Source organism: Cryptomeria japonica, chromosome 3 (assembly GCF_030272615.1).
Source record: "Cryptomeria japonica chromosome 3, Sugi_1.0, whole genome shotgun sequence".
NCBI lineage: Eukaryota > Viridiplantae > Streptophyta > Pinopsida > Cupressales > Cupressaceae > Cryptomeria > Cryptomeria japonica.
Genome location: NC_081407.1, coordinates 19,276,849 through 19,291,313, shown reverse-complemented (window position 1 = coordinate 19,291,313; position 14,465 = coordinate 19,276,849). Strand labels below are relative to the sequence as shown.

The following is a 14,465-nucleotide window of genomic DNA, read 5'->3' as shown; positions in this document are numbered from 1 at the left end:
AACTTTTTTTATTTTTAATAAAATCAATGTGCAAATAATTTTGTTATTAATTTAAAGTATATTATTATATATTATTGAAATTAGCTAATTATTTTTAAAAGAGATTATAATAATAAAAAACATATAATAACAAATAATAAGTAAAACATATAATAATTAAAAACAAAAACCTAGACAGATATTAAGTAAAATATATTAATTATGTATAAACTATCAGATATTGAATTAAAACAACAAAAGAGACATAGAAGAGTAGAATCTGTGCATAAAGAAGAAAAATAAGTTGTACAAAAGAAAGACAAGACTTGCAAAAATTGCAAATGCAAGATAGAGAAACACTGGAGTAAAATAAACACCTTAAGCTTCATATCAAGCTACAATAAAATAAATACTTTAAGCTTCACAAATTGAAGTTACAAAAAAATCCATTGATCAATGATAAATTAGTAATGCACTAAAAAATATTAAATTTACTTGTAAGTTTCTAAATTCACACCCAAAAATCTTGTTTAAAATAAAAATAAAAACTATTCTAATTTTTTTTATTACAATATTAAAAAAATTAGAAATGATTATACAACACATGAGTGAGAACCTGCAGTATTGTGGATTTGTTTACATGAACAAGAAACACAGACTTGAAGGAAGCCAAAAAGTAATCTATTCAATTCGAAAATCCAAAGCCAAAAAGTAATCTATTCAATTCCAAAATCCAACATATATCAGTTCATGAGATTCCAAAGGTCAACAAAACCCAATGGAAACCCAATTTTTTTTTTTCAATATTTCAAATTTGCTTCTGATCACAAAGTTTCTAAAATTATATAAGAAAAATTATAATTAAAATTCTTATAAAAATAATATAAAATTAGAAACAATTATATCGTAATCTTATCATTTTAAAATTCTCTAAATAAACCTATATCTTAATAATAAACACTGTAGAATAATATATATCAATATTATAAATTATAATAATATATAATATATATTATCTATCATAGATTTTTACAATTTATTAATAATTTTAAGTATCATATATACAATTTTTTGAAAACAAAACCCTGTTTGTCATATACGATCTAAAACTGAAAAACCGGCCATATAAACCGTCAAATTCCAGGCTTGCTTCCCAGTCAGGACAACCAAGACACCTTTTAGCAACGAAGTCAATGAGTTAAAAAACAGCTTTTAGCATGGTTGGAGGAAGGTCTCCTGCTAACTTAACAGTAGCGCTTACATTATCCTTGGCCTGCATTTTAAGCGGGTCAGTGGTTTGGAGAAGAACAAGAGAGCAGGAGGAAGCAGCATTACATGTGTACGGAAATAATTTAGACAAGAAGGAAATGGCCAAGAACTTAATCTTGTGGTTACATGGGCTAGGAGATTCAGGCCCCAACAATGTGCCCATAAGGAACTTCTTCTCTGCTCCCGAGTTCGTCAACACAAAGTGGCTGTTCCCCTCTGCACCATCTCAGAGAGTTACCTGTAACAGTAAGTGCTTTTCAGATTTTGTTTTGTTTCGGGCTTTCTGTTTTATATGTGCTTGAACATTCACTTTCAAGGTTTGTAAACCCAAAAAGTAATTTTACAATTCTAAAGAGTTTATTAAAACAAATTTTAAATGCTGAACCAATACCCCTCTAAATCCTAAATCTCATCAAACTGGATGTTTTCGAATTTCCAGATATAAACTTGGACTGCTAATCGTTTTGTTTGCAATCTCACTTAGTCAATTTGTATTTCCTTAATACTGATCCGAAAAGATATATATATATCGTCAAATTGGATGTCTCTTAAATTTCTAGATACTTATTTGGACACCGAATGCCATAGTTTCCAATCATACAAAGTGAATCTTTACTTCCAAGATTCTAATTCCATATTAAAATACTGATCCAAAACCATAAACTTTAAATCTCATCAAACTGTAGGTTCAATTTGGAAGATATAATCTGGACACCCAATTTGTAGTTTCTAATCCCACTATCTCAATTTTTATTACTTTCAGAATCCAATGCAACACGTTTTTATACTGATTCAAAACACTACATCCCAAATGTCAAACACTTAAAAAACTATTTTACCAAACATCATAGTTTCCAATCCCACCAAGTCAAATTTTATTTCCAAGAATTCAATACACGTTTCTAATGTTGTTAGCAAACCCTAAATCTCAAATATCAACACTCTGTTTATAATTTTGGAAACCCAACGTCACAGTTTTGAGTTCCACTAACTGAAGTTTCACTTTCATAAATTGGCACACTGTGTTATTAAACTGTATGTTGTTCAATTTGCCAGCTTTACATGTTAGTTGCCAGCTTGAATTGAGAATTATGTTATGGCATTTGCCAAAATTGCTTGAATCAGTACCAAAACATTTATTTTGCAAAGCATTGACCCAAAATATATGCCATTAAATTCTAAGGCATTTTTCCCATTCATACATGTTTTGACCTTGTTTGAGAGAGGTAACAAAATAAGAATGTAAGGGGCTCATTTACAAGTAAAATGATGCATTCTGCACTAACACAAGTTAAAATCTCTCTTTGAGAGGAGAGTTTATAAAATCAAATAAACACAAGCGCCCAACTTAAACTCATTCCTCGGCCTCATGCTTTTGTGACCTAAATCTAGAAAACCTGTTTATCAATGGTTGTATACATTTTTAAACACAGTAGCATTACCTGGGAAAAGCTTGTGGTTAACTGCAACCCTGGGCTGGGGCGATGCAGATTTTTACTGCCCAGCTGGTATTTTGAAAAGACCATGGGTAATTCAATAACATGTGGTTTTTTCTGGGATTTTCAAAAATCTGCCCCCTTCGTTGTTAAACTCTTGGTTTTTCATATACACCTAATTTTTTCATTTAAACTAAGTTATACTTTATTTTTGTTCAATCCAAATTCTCATTATTATAAGAAATTAATAAATTATATATATTATCAAATTAAATAATATTAAAGAACAAATATAATATAAAAACTATTAAATTTTAAAAATATTAAAGTCAACATAATTTTATGATTTGGCCCAAAGAACGTGTAATGGAAGTAGGCCTAGGTTAAGGAGGTGTAACTTTGACTTTACAGACTGGGGTTTTTACCATGAGCTATTACTCGAACCATTGAAGGGCAGAAGCTATTGCATATAGTTGCAAATGGGATATGATGGTACCTTTGCAAGCAAGCATACACGGTTTAGGCTCTCACTCAATGATTTGAAACACAGCAAGATGAGTATTACTTGGTTAGTGTCTCGCGATTACTGGAATATTTCTCATTCATGAAATGCTACTGTAACTCAGATGGGTAAGGCAATGAATTTAAATAGAAACAAATCAGAATCCCAATCTGGTACAAATTGGACCCAGATCTGGGTGCATACCTAATGGATCCAACAACATAGGTATTTTTATTTTATGAATATTTCAGCTTTTTAAAAATTTGCTGGGCTGTTTTAAACTGGTGCAATAGATTTCCATTTACAGTTTGCTGTGTAAATGGAATGTTACTTGGTATCAAATATGCAAACTAGTATACCATCTCATCAACAAGCCTTTGGTAGAATCTTATTACCTACAAAATCATGTCGAATCAGCATTGCTATTTAACTCTTCAAAATTCTATCATAAGGTTAAGGTTGGGTTGAAATATAGGGTATTTGTCTTAATAAGACCATAGTTGAGAGCCAAAGGTCATCAAATTATCATAAGATCAAATAGATAAAGGTTGTTCATTGGATTGATTGCTCACCAGCGGTATGAGATCCAAATGTGCTTGGGGGCAGCACACTCAAATAAATTTGAATGTGTTATGAATGGAAGCAAAAGCAAGAGTGTAATTGCAAATATTATCAAGTTTATTCAACAAGAGAAATTCAAGAAGAAGAAGAGAGCATGCAAGTACTGTAAATTGCAAGATTGCATCATGCAATTGTTTCTACAAGATTTGAGAGGTCAGATGCATTCCACAAAATGTCTATCTCCTGTTCTATTTATTCTATTATCTCTATTATAACTTATTCCTTTAAAGAATAGTCATATTACGTCAATGTACAAGAATGGAAGGCAAAGGAAGGTCATTACAGTTACAAGAAATGCAACAGCTCATCTTTTGTTTGTTTAGTCATTTTTGGGAAACACAATATAATGGTGGCATAGAATAGGGCTGAGCCTGTTTGAGTTGTGTGACATAAATGCAGAGGAGTTAGAATTTTGCAGTATGACCATGTGTTTTGGGCATAGTGACAAGACTCAGACTCACCTCGCAATAGGCAAGATGATTTTTGACTTGGACTCGGACTCAGCATGTAGACTTGGCAAATTGAAAAAAGCATGATTTTTGAGGATTTAAAACTTGTTTCATGCACCCTTTAATGAATAAACTTTAAAGACGCAATAAACTAATCAAATAGAAGCTACTTTGACCATATACACAAGTATACATGAGTATAAAAACAAATTCTAATTTTTAGCTGAAGGAACCAACATTATTAGATAAAAATCTAAAATTATAAATATTGTCAAATGTATACAAATCTCATGGATTATAAAATCCATGGCATCAAAAGAAATATCAAAACTAAAAACATTTCTATGGTGCAGAGGAGCTTGCATCACTCATCCCAACATCACAACAAGTCATGCGCTGGCATCTAAGATAGGTCCCACACGATGATGCGACCATGATATCTGCTTGCATCTGAGTGACACCAACATCCAAGGGGTCTCCTCATGCTCTATCCTCCTCCTTTGTTATGGCTACTGCCACTGCCTTTGCCTCTCGATCCACATGATCAACCCATGCAACGTCCTCATTGTTGAAGATAGAATCATCAACTGAGTGTTCAATGTGATTATGGATCAAACTCCTGTAGACTGATGGGATATAAGTCAACCAACAATATTCGTTTGTGACAGAGGTGAAGGTTGTAATGAATATACACAAAATCATTCAACCTTTGCACTAAAAACCTATTGCACTTCTTGGAGTGTATGTACTCAAATGTACTTCAATTGTGTTCACAACCTAAAACACTTGTGTTCGCAACCTAAAGCACAACATGGTTGTCTCAAGACACGAACAACAATCCTTTGAAGATTTGACACCTTAGCACCAAACCTTTTCCACCATGCATCTGAAATGAGAAGAAATAAAAATCAATCCCACATCTAACTTTGAGTTTCACTTTGAATATTAATGTAAAAGAGGGAAAATTTTTAATTTTTAAACTTAAATTGTCTTTAATAGATTTCTACCAAGCTGCATTGTCGCTCAAGTTGCCTTGCATATGTATCATGCAAAGAGGTCTCCTTGTGCAAGCTTGAAGATCTCTATCTTAGTGGTTATCTTCACTCCAACTAAAGCATTAGGTGCCATTCGCTCTATGACTATGTATAGCCTACTCAAGACCTTCTCATCAGCCTTGAAATTTGGGTGGGATTGGATTGCTAGATTGAGGAAATAGGTAGCTGCATGTAAGGGCTTGTGGAGTTGAAGGCGCCATTGTCAATCAATGACCTCCCATATGGTATGTTACTTATTTTCAACCCCTAAATAAATAGATCTAATGGCCTCCTTCACCCTATCCATGGCCTTATTATGGGCTTCTTTCCTTGAGCAACTCGTAAAATAAAAACTAAAGGCTTTGTGACTACAATCATTGTGAAACATTAACATAAGTAAGTGTGAAGCAAAATAAGCAAATGAAATGGAAATATTATAATGAAAATTTACCTCTATGGTGTAGTCATGAAAGGGGGTATTATCACACTGCCCCATCACATAGCCAGAACAATGCCAAACCTAGAAAACATTATCAACAATAAAAAAATTTCTTCATTTGCATATAGGAGTACATCAATTACGATTTCAAACAAATAAGTGTCCACTTGAGACTTTACCCAACATCAAAACTTCTTCCACCATATGGGTGCTACAAGTCCTCACAACAACTCTCACTAGTTCGACGAGAACCAAAATCTTTCGTGGCTCTTTTCTCCAAAATTCTGACAGGCATCATCCTTCATAACTTTTATATTTGTCTTCCAATAGTTGAACTGTTGCATAATTTGAATTGTTGTTGATTTGAATCAGCTCATTTATCTATTAGAACTAGACACATAGCAATTTTGTTTCTCCAGGAACTTCTCGCTTCTGCAACAATCACAACGGAAGCTTGGAACCATCTTTTTGGTGGTTATCATTCAATTAAAATCCGTTTACAAATGTTGTAACATTTGTTTCCTTTGATGTTGAAGGTTCTATCCCTGTTAGGAACCATTACTAGGTCAGGGTTTTCTACCCTGCAAGGAACTCGAACCTAAATCTTACTCAGTTCTTTGTCAGTGTCTTTGAGTTAATCATAAACTATAAAGTGTTCTACATAGTCTAAGATGACCAATCAATCCGGAACTAACTGCTCTTCTGATCTCCAATTTCTTTCAAGTCTTTGTCGATGCTAAAGTGAGGATTGGAACTCATCTTGTTGTCAGGGTTATAAGCTTTCTCGTGATCCCAATGCTTATCGGGGTTTCAGGGGTTGGTAAGAGCTCATTAATTATGGTTTTCACATTAGCCGCCTTTTGACTCAAATCGGAGTTTTTTATCTCCTTGTCATTAGGTGCTTTGAATCCCACCCCACAAATAGTAATGGCAGCTATAATATTCTGCCAGTAAGGAGACCTAAAATAAATAAAATAAACAAAAAAAGTATTCTAAATTAAGAGTTTAATATCTACAATGCTGCTTACCCCAAAATGCAAAAATTCAATAGTCACAAAAATCAAATTATATACTTTAAAACAATAATAATAATAATTACCTAGCTGTGTGTTAATGCATTAGTAGCTTCTGCAAGATAAGACTCTCCTAACTCTCTACTCTGTTATTAGTTTACTTATTCATGCTTTATGTTTATTAGACTATAACATTGATCATAATTATTCTATCGATATTGGATAATGATGGATTAGATTGACGATCTACTTAACTATGTTAAGCGTCAATCTAAAGGGCTATCGGGCTACTAACCCGATAGCATACTAATGTCGATTCATATATGAATCGGCATTAATATGCTATCAGGGTATTAACCCGATAGCATATAATGCTAAACCATAATTGTTACTGTTTACTTTATATTATATGCTTTGATACCGATTCATTATCGGGTATGTTTTATCTGAAACAATTAACAAATACCGATTCATGATCGGATGTGTTCATAAGCATTAACCGATTCATGATACCGATTCACCATCGGGTATGTTCATAAGCATTAACTGATTCATAATACCGATTCATCATCGGGTATGTTCATAAGCATTAAACGATTCATTATCGGGTATAAGCACTGTTATCACTATACCGATACATTAATGTTTGAAGCACCGATTAGTTATGGATCGGTTAAAGATAAGTAAGGGTCACGACCAAGTGACATCTTGGTCGGACATGTCTAAAAGACATGTCCGATCAAGGTGCCACTTGATCGTGGTCATCCTTCTACTTATACATCATTCAAACCAAAGGAAATGACATTGAAATCGATACATGTTCATTCTCCTAACCTGCAGTAAAAGAAAGATAGCAATATTAGTGTCGTAGCCATAATATCAAAATTAAAATACACCATTCTGCATATAACCTGTTCATCAAATTGGAAATTACAATACTTTTACACTGTGTGAAATGGAATGGTGCAATAGAACCAAAAGTCTCCAATTGCACTTCTTGCGGCTTAATGCTTATTCATGTTCCAACTCATGCTCTCAAGTGATGGTTGGGCACTTGGAGTAGTGCATGAAACAAAATATGAATCTATATGAGATGAAGATCCACGAATTCTAGGCCCAACACTTACACTACCACTATGGCTGCCACTATCACTACTCATAGATCCAGGAAATGGAGGAATGGAAGAAGTCTCCCCATCAATGGTTGTCATTTTCTTTTCTCTTTCTGTAATGTCCTTTTGGGATATTACAGATCTCTGCACCTGCAAACAATGTTACTCAATAAAAACTGGTATTAGTAATATTAGCTCACAAGAAATCATGATAATATTCAAATCAATACATCATAGTATCATTGACAATTAGATAAATACATCACGACATCATTACTATTCAGGTTAATAGATTATAGCATCATAGATCAATACATCATAGCATATAAAATATTCAGTTCAATACATTGTAGTACAATCTCAAAGCTAATCACATAGTGAATTTCTTGAAATACTTGCCAATAGCAATATTAAGGTGGGTCAATCTTCATTATTGCCTAGAGTATGTAAGGGGGCCCATCCTCCTTTATCAAGCCTAAGAGCATGGAAGGTGGGCTATCCATTCCACCTCTTGGCCACGAGCATGGAAGGCTGGCTGTTCATTCCATCTCAGGTTGGTGTACATTATAAGAGCATGAGAGGGGAGGCATCCTCTCACCCCTCGTGGACTTGGAAGGGGGGCCATCCTAAGTATTTACGAAATAACTTCTTAAAATTCAAAATTGATTGCTTAGGGGATTGATTAGATGATTACTATTTGAGTACCTCTTGATGGATTGACAAGTTATTTCCTAGAGGATATATATATATCTCAAGGGCATGCACCAGATGAAGGTAACTAATGCTGGTAGCATTGTACAAGTTAGGATTTAGTGGCAGCAACCATGCATAATTTTTTTTATTTGTTCTGTTTTGGCAGTATCTTATTAGCAAATGAGGTTCTAGTGATGATTTGAGAAGACGAAATATTTACTGTGCTGATCAGTTCTATGAGATATTGATTTATTGTCCGCACTTTTTCTTTGAACGTATGCTGAGCTGATGTGTTGGCTACCCTGGCAGATGGAGTTACGATGCCGGCATGGTTTGACCTCTATGAGATACCGGTCACAGCTGTAAGATCTTTCTTATTGCACAAGCATTTTCTTTCTAGCTTGAAGGATAAATAAGATGTTCTGGCATGGCTCTGTAATTGATGTGGATGCCTAATTTTTTTAGTGAAAACAACCTAATCAATACAAATTACTTCATAAAAATGATGGGCACCACTAAAACCTGCATTCTGCTGCTACTTTAATCTGAATCAAAGATTAGTTTTTGTACACTTGTCATCAGACTGTGCTACTGGGACACATAGGGAAACACTGCATTGTGAGACTCTGCCACTAGTGCACACAAAAGAGAATGACAAAAAAATTCCATGATGCAGATCATAGACTCACTTGCATGAGTGTTCCTTGCTTGGTCAGATGAAAGTGGCCTTCGAAATATATATGAACATTGTCTTATGCTTGTTCTGTTCTTCAAGTTCTACAAGATCTGGCTTCTGCTCAGATTTTGTCAAGTTTCCATAGTTTACTGTCCCATTCCATAGTATTCTGGTTCCGTCCTCACAAAGTTGTCAACTACAAGGGCTATTTCTGCTGACATAAGTGAGAACAAGCTTATTTACCATCTGCAAGTGAGGTATTACATCCAGCCTGTGGGGTTTAAGGTAGGTGGCCAACCATTGTACTTTTTGATTGGATTCAATTCATTAAGCTCCATTTGTTTTGAAGTTTGATTTTGTTCTTTATTATTTAGGTTTGTATAGACTTCAATTGAATTTTTTAATAATAGCCATTTTCATCTAGTTTTTGCGTTCTTAAATCCCATAACAATTTTGTTTTGTTACTTTGTTTTCGAGTCATTTTGTTAACAGAACTCTTAGTTCTCTACTGCAATTCCTTTCTGCACATTTAGGGATGAGTTGTCCCGCAAGCTAGGGTTCAGAAGTTACCAGAGAGAAGTTCTAATAATCATCTCTCTACATATTGGAATGGACACAATGTACTATTACATTTAGACTAGGAGTAAGTAAATCCTGATATGTGCGTTCCTCACTCTATTATTAGTACTTTCAGATATGTGGGTACTTATTGACACCTGACTTTTTTGTGAGCCCTCATTTCTTTTGTCAATGTTCTTTCTTATTGAGACAGCCTCTTATTATGGTTCTAGCATAACTGATTGATTTTAGCTATCTTACCATATTTCTAGCTTATATGTTTTATTGCCTGAGGGCACTGTAAGAAATGCCAAATAAAAATACAGTGGGCATAGCTGACTTGCTTTAGAACATAGTAATTAAAAATCAATTGGAATCCTTTTTTCTGTGTTACTCTTGACTGAGAAATTTATGGAAAATATGGTACAAGGATTTTTATCTTCTGTGTTTGGTGCAAAGCTGACGATGTGTTTTAGACAATGGTGATTATAAATAATGTGAGATGGTCTTACTTTTAAATGACAAAATATTGAAAAGGAAGTTTTGTAAGATTTTAATTCCGTCAATGTAGGATGCAACTTGCAAGTACAGTTCAAGAAAGTCTTGTATTTTACTAGCAATTTGTGTGTGAATTTTAAGTTTTTCCTTGTGAGGATGGTCTATGAAATCAATGCTGCAGGAGTCTCCTAAAGACGAGGAAGGAATTTTGAAATCTGTTGAAAAGGTACATGAAATGATAGACAATGAGATAGCAACTGGCATCAGTCCCAAGAACATTTTTGTCTGTGGCTTTAGCCAAGGGGGTAAATATTTGGCTATAACTTGTGGTTTGGTACTTTGGTGTAATGTTAAGTGAATGTTCTGAAAAAATGATGTAGGTAACTTACTGAACAAGTGCTGTTTATGTGTTGTTTGTGGCATTTGGCAGGTGCTTTGACTTTAGCAAGTGCAATGTTGTACCCAAAAACTCTTGGAGGAGCTGCAGTGTTTAGTGGTTGGGTGCCATTTAATTCATCATTTATTGAAAAGATCTCCCCTGAGGCAAAACAGGTATCCAAGTTTCTGAACTTTGAAAGTGCTAGAACTTAATATCTTTATATCTATGTGAAACCAAAGTATCTGGAGTTATATTGAAATGTCAGTTGCATGGATCATAGCAAAGGTATTAGTGATATAGCATCAGTCGGTCTCCTTCTAACCGACTCTGCAGAACAAAATGTGTGAATGGCCTATCGGCCTTACACATTTTGTATTTTGATTATTCATGATTAACCACAGCTATACCTTAACCGATGTGTATGCTTGATAAGGAATTAATAAACAAACAATACTGTGTTAAATCGGTATATCCGATTGATTATTAGTTAGCAATAGTTAATGCATAACAAACTAATGATTAATATATCCCGTCACCCTATTGGAAGGTTGCGACTCTTAACTACAGTCGCATCCTCCTGAGGATAGTCGACTCCCTTCGGGGCATTCATATATGGGGAGATAAGAATCACAGACGGTGGCAATCAGACTGTTTATAGAGATCAGCAAATCATATTTATTGTTTCAGATCGAGCATAAAGCAATCGGTGATAGACAACTGTAGTTGATAGATAAGTATCGAAGAATACTTTTCTGCATATTGTGCCAAACTGCATATTGTATTGGTTTGATAGCATATCAAAGGAACAACATCTCAAATTATGCATAGCAGATACCTTGATTGATCAACAAGAAATATACTTCTACATACGGTGGATTTGCAGATCAACATAGGAATCACATCAGACTGTATCAACATACTTCTGGATATCGTGTAAACACTTACTGCAGATTGATATCCATATTCATATACCACAGACAGGTTGAATATATATTCTGCGATAAGAACAAAGATATATTCAGACCAATCATATATTAATATCAGATTGAGAACAAAGCACAAATAAAATATAAAAATTCCCTGCATACTCAAATCTGATCAAAACTCAACATGGTATCAGGGCAGGCCTAAGAACAGATCAGATCAGATTTATAGAGGTAGGGTAATCTTCTACTATTGTCTTCAAGTTCAACTACTTCTATCAACGTCAAGATGGTGAATGGAATTAGAGTTGAAGACAGACTTGAGGGAGCATCAAACTTCGTATCTTTGAAGTTTAGAGTTATGCTTGCCTTGGGGGAAAACGAATTAGACGAATTCGTGAAGGATGCGGTACCGGAACCAAAAGAAGAGGATGAGAAGCTTCAATGGAAGAGAAAGAACAACAAAGCAATGAAAATGTTGGTTGATTCTGTGAAAGATCACATTGTGCCAATCATCTCCAAGTTGATGAAGGCATGTTACATGTTCAAGACATTAGAGATGTATGAGATCAACAACACGAGTCGAGCTCTCACACTGAAACAACAACTTCGCCACATCAAGATGACGAAAGGAGAATCCATCATGTCTTACTTCATGAGGATTACCGAATTGAGAGATCAACTCTCTACCATTGGACACACTATAGAGAGCAAAGAGTTAACCATGTTGGCACTCAATGGTCTCCCTTCATCATGGGAGTCATTTATTCAAGGGATAAGCGCAAGATCAAAACTTCCTAAGTTTGATCAATTGAAGACAGACTGCATTCAAGAAGAGTCAAGATTGGCTACAAGAGGCATTGGCCAAAGCTCCACAAATGAAGATATTCATGCTCTTGCCTCGCACTCCTCAAAGAAGAAAGGTAAGAAAGGACATTTCAAAAGGAAGAAAGATAAGGAATCCAATGATGCTCCTACATTCAAAAGAAGGAAGGATATTTCAGAAATCCAATGCTTTAGATGTGACAAATATGCTCACTACGCAATGAAATGTCCAACCAGGACTATGCCTCAAGCTTCCATTGTGGATGTTGGTGAGACTCTCCCACAAAAGGATTCAGATGGATTCATATTCTGATTTGAAAAAGATAAGTTTTTTTAATGGTTGAATAATGTTCATGAATTTCATATGTGTTGACGTGTCTAGAATCGCATTGTTGCAAACTCCATACGGCCAATGCAAAATAGAATAAACCAGCTGAGTATCCTATCCTCTCTTAAGATAAGGAAGTCCCTAATGCTATTTTCTACGTTTGATCAAAGGGGACAACCTCAAGGTTTCATTTGTTAGGTCTTGACTGCAGGATTTCTCAGTGGTTTGATGTGTTTATGCTGGAAACACAAGGGGGACTTACGGTGAGATAGGCGATTGATAGATGAGTTCCCTGGGATCTTTATGATCTTTCTTATCAAATGATTTCAGTTGAGTTGATATTGTTTTCAATGGGACTGCGGATTCTCTTGATAAAAAAGGGGGAAAAGGAGGGAAGGGTAGAGAGAGAGAGATACATAAAATATAAATTTTAACTAAGATAGCAGATTCAGTAAACAGACGGACACCTCCAAATAACTAGACTAAGCATCACCAGCTGTTTTAGCACAATACTTGCATAAATCTGGTGCAATCTTCAAAGGAAAATAGGATTTTCATGTTATCAACTACAACATTAGAACTTTTACATTCATAGTGAGTATTCAATAACCGAACTAAGCATGTGAAAGGTTCAGATTAACCATGCAGAGAGAAAGGCAATCAGCCATTCCCCAATGATGTGAACTGCGAGGATTTTGTTGGATGTTTGTTTGAAAATGCTATATAAAGGAAATAAACATAACTGAAAAATTTCTAAATTAATGAAGGAGGAGACTATGCACTCACAAGGAAATTTGGAAACAGTCTTAACTTTGCATTAAATCCCATAAATTTCGCCAAAGCCTTTGCAACAATTCAAGAACTTCTTACAAAATGAGGGAAAACCAGTCCCTTAAATAGGCTTCAAAAATGGATGAATGGCCAAGATCAAATCTAAACAAGTGGCCCAGATTCATCCATAAAACATGGCTGCCCATACCCATAAATGGGAGGCAAATATCAACAACCACCCCAAAATGAGCAATAACTACCCAAAAAGGATAATTAAAACTCATCCAAAATTATCCAAAAAGGTGCATTCATAAAGTTTTACATTTTAGTTGACTTGAAAGTCAAATATGACCCTTTTGGCCAAAAGTGCACTTTTCAAAATTTTAAAAAGGAAAAAAGTGCATTTTTTAGGAAAACACTTTTTCTTTTCCAGTTTCAAATCCTTTTTATCAAAAATTGACTTTCTTCATGCAAATATTCCCGCCAGAGATCTCGACCTGCCGCACGTTCCTCACGAACATACTCCTGGAATTTGATACATAATTGGAAAAGCAGACTGAATGGAGGCATATGAGGATGGCGAATTTTATATTGCATGCCCTCGAGGTATTGGTCTACCTGCTTCAGACCATCTTGCCAATTGGAACGATTACGCTCAAAGCACAACATGTCCGAGTGGAATTGACCGGCAAAGCCTAGGTCCTTAGTGGAATAAGTGATCTTATTTGTTCCCAATCTTCCTCCCAGTCTGGAGGTATCACTTCATTGGATTGGTCATTTACTCATCTCGAAACCATTGATCGAAGGATTATCTTGCCAAGTTCCTGCATGGTTTTTAGAATTACCTCGCATGCATTGTGTTCTCTATCGATGATTTCCTTCGCATCATTCTTCATGTTGATAGTCCAGTACCATTCCTTAAGAGTGCTGATGTTATGAGGATCTAGGATGGTGGGTAAT

The 14,465-nt window shown here is 34.9% G+C and overlaps 1 protein-coding gene across 1 annotated transcript in view; it reads left to right on the top strand.

The window, feature by feature from the left end:
* Positions 1-1,122: 1,122 nt before the first annotated feature.
* LOC131049125 (probable carboxylesterase Os04g0669500) overlaps positions 1,123-14,465 on the top strand; it is a 48,102-nt gene continuing 34,759 nt past the window's right edge. The window contains exons 1-4 of the mRNA XM_057983155.2: positions 1,123-1,494; positions 8,857-8,909; positions 10,461-10,584; positions 10,710-10,831. Coding sequence (XP_057839138.1) covers positions 1,197-1,494; positions 8,857-8,909; positions 10,461-10,584; positions 10,710-10,831 — 597 coding nt within the window. The 5' untranslated portion in view covers positions 1,123-1,196. The remainder of the gene's footprint in view (positions 1,495-8,856; positions 8,910-10,460; positions 10,585-10,709; positions 10,832-14,465) is intronic.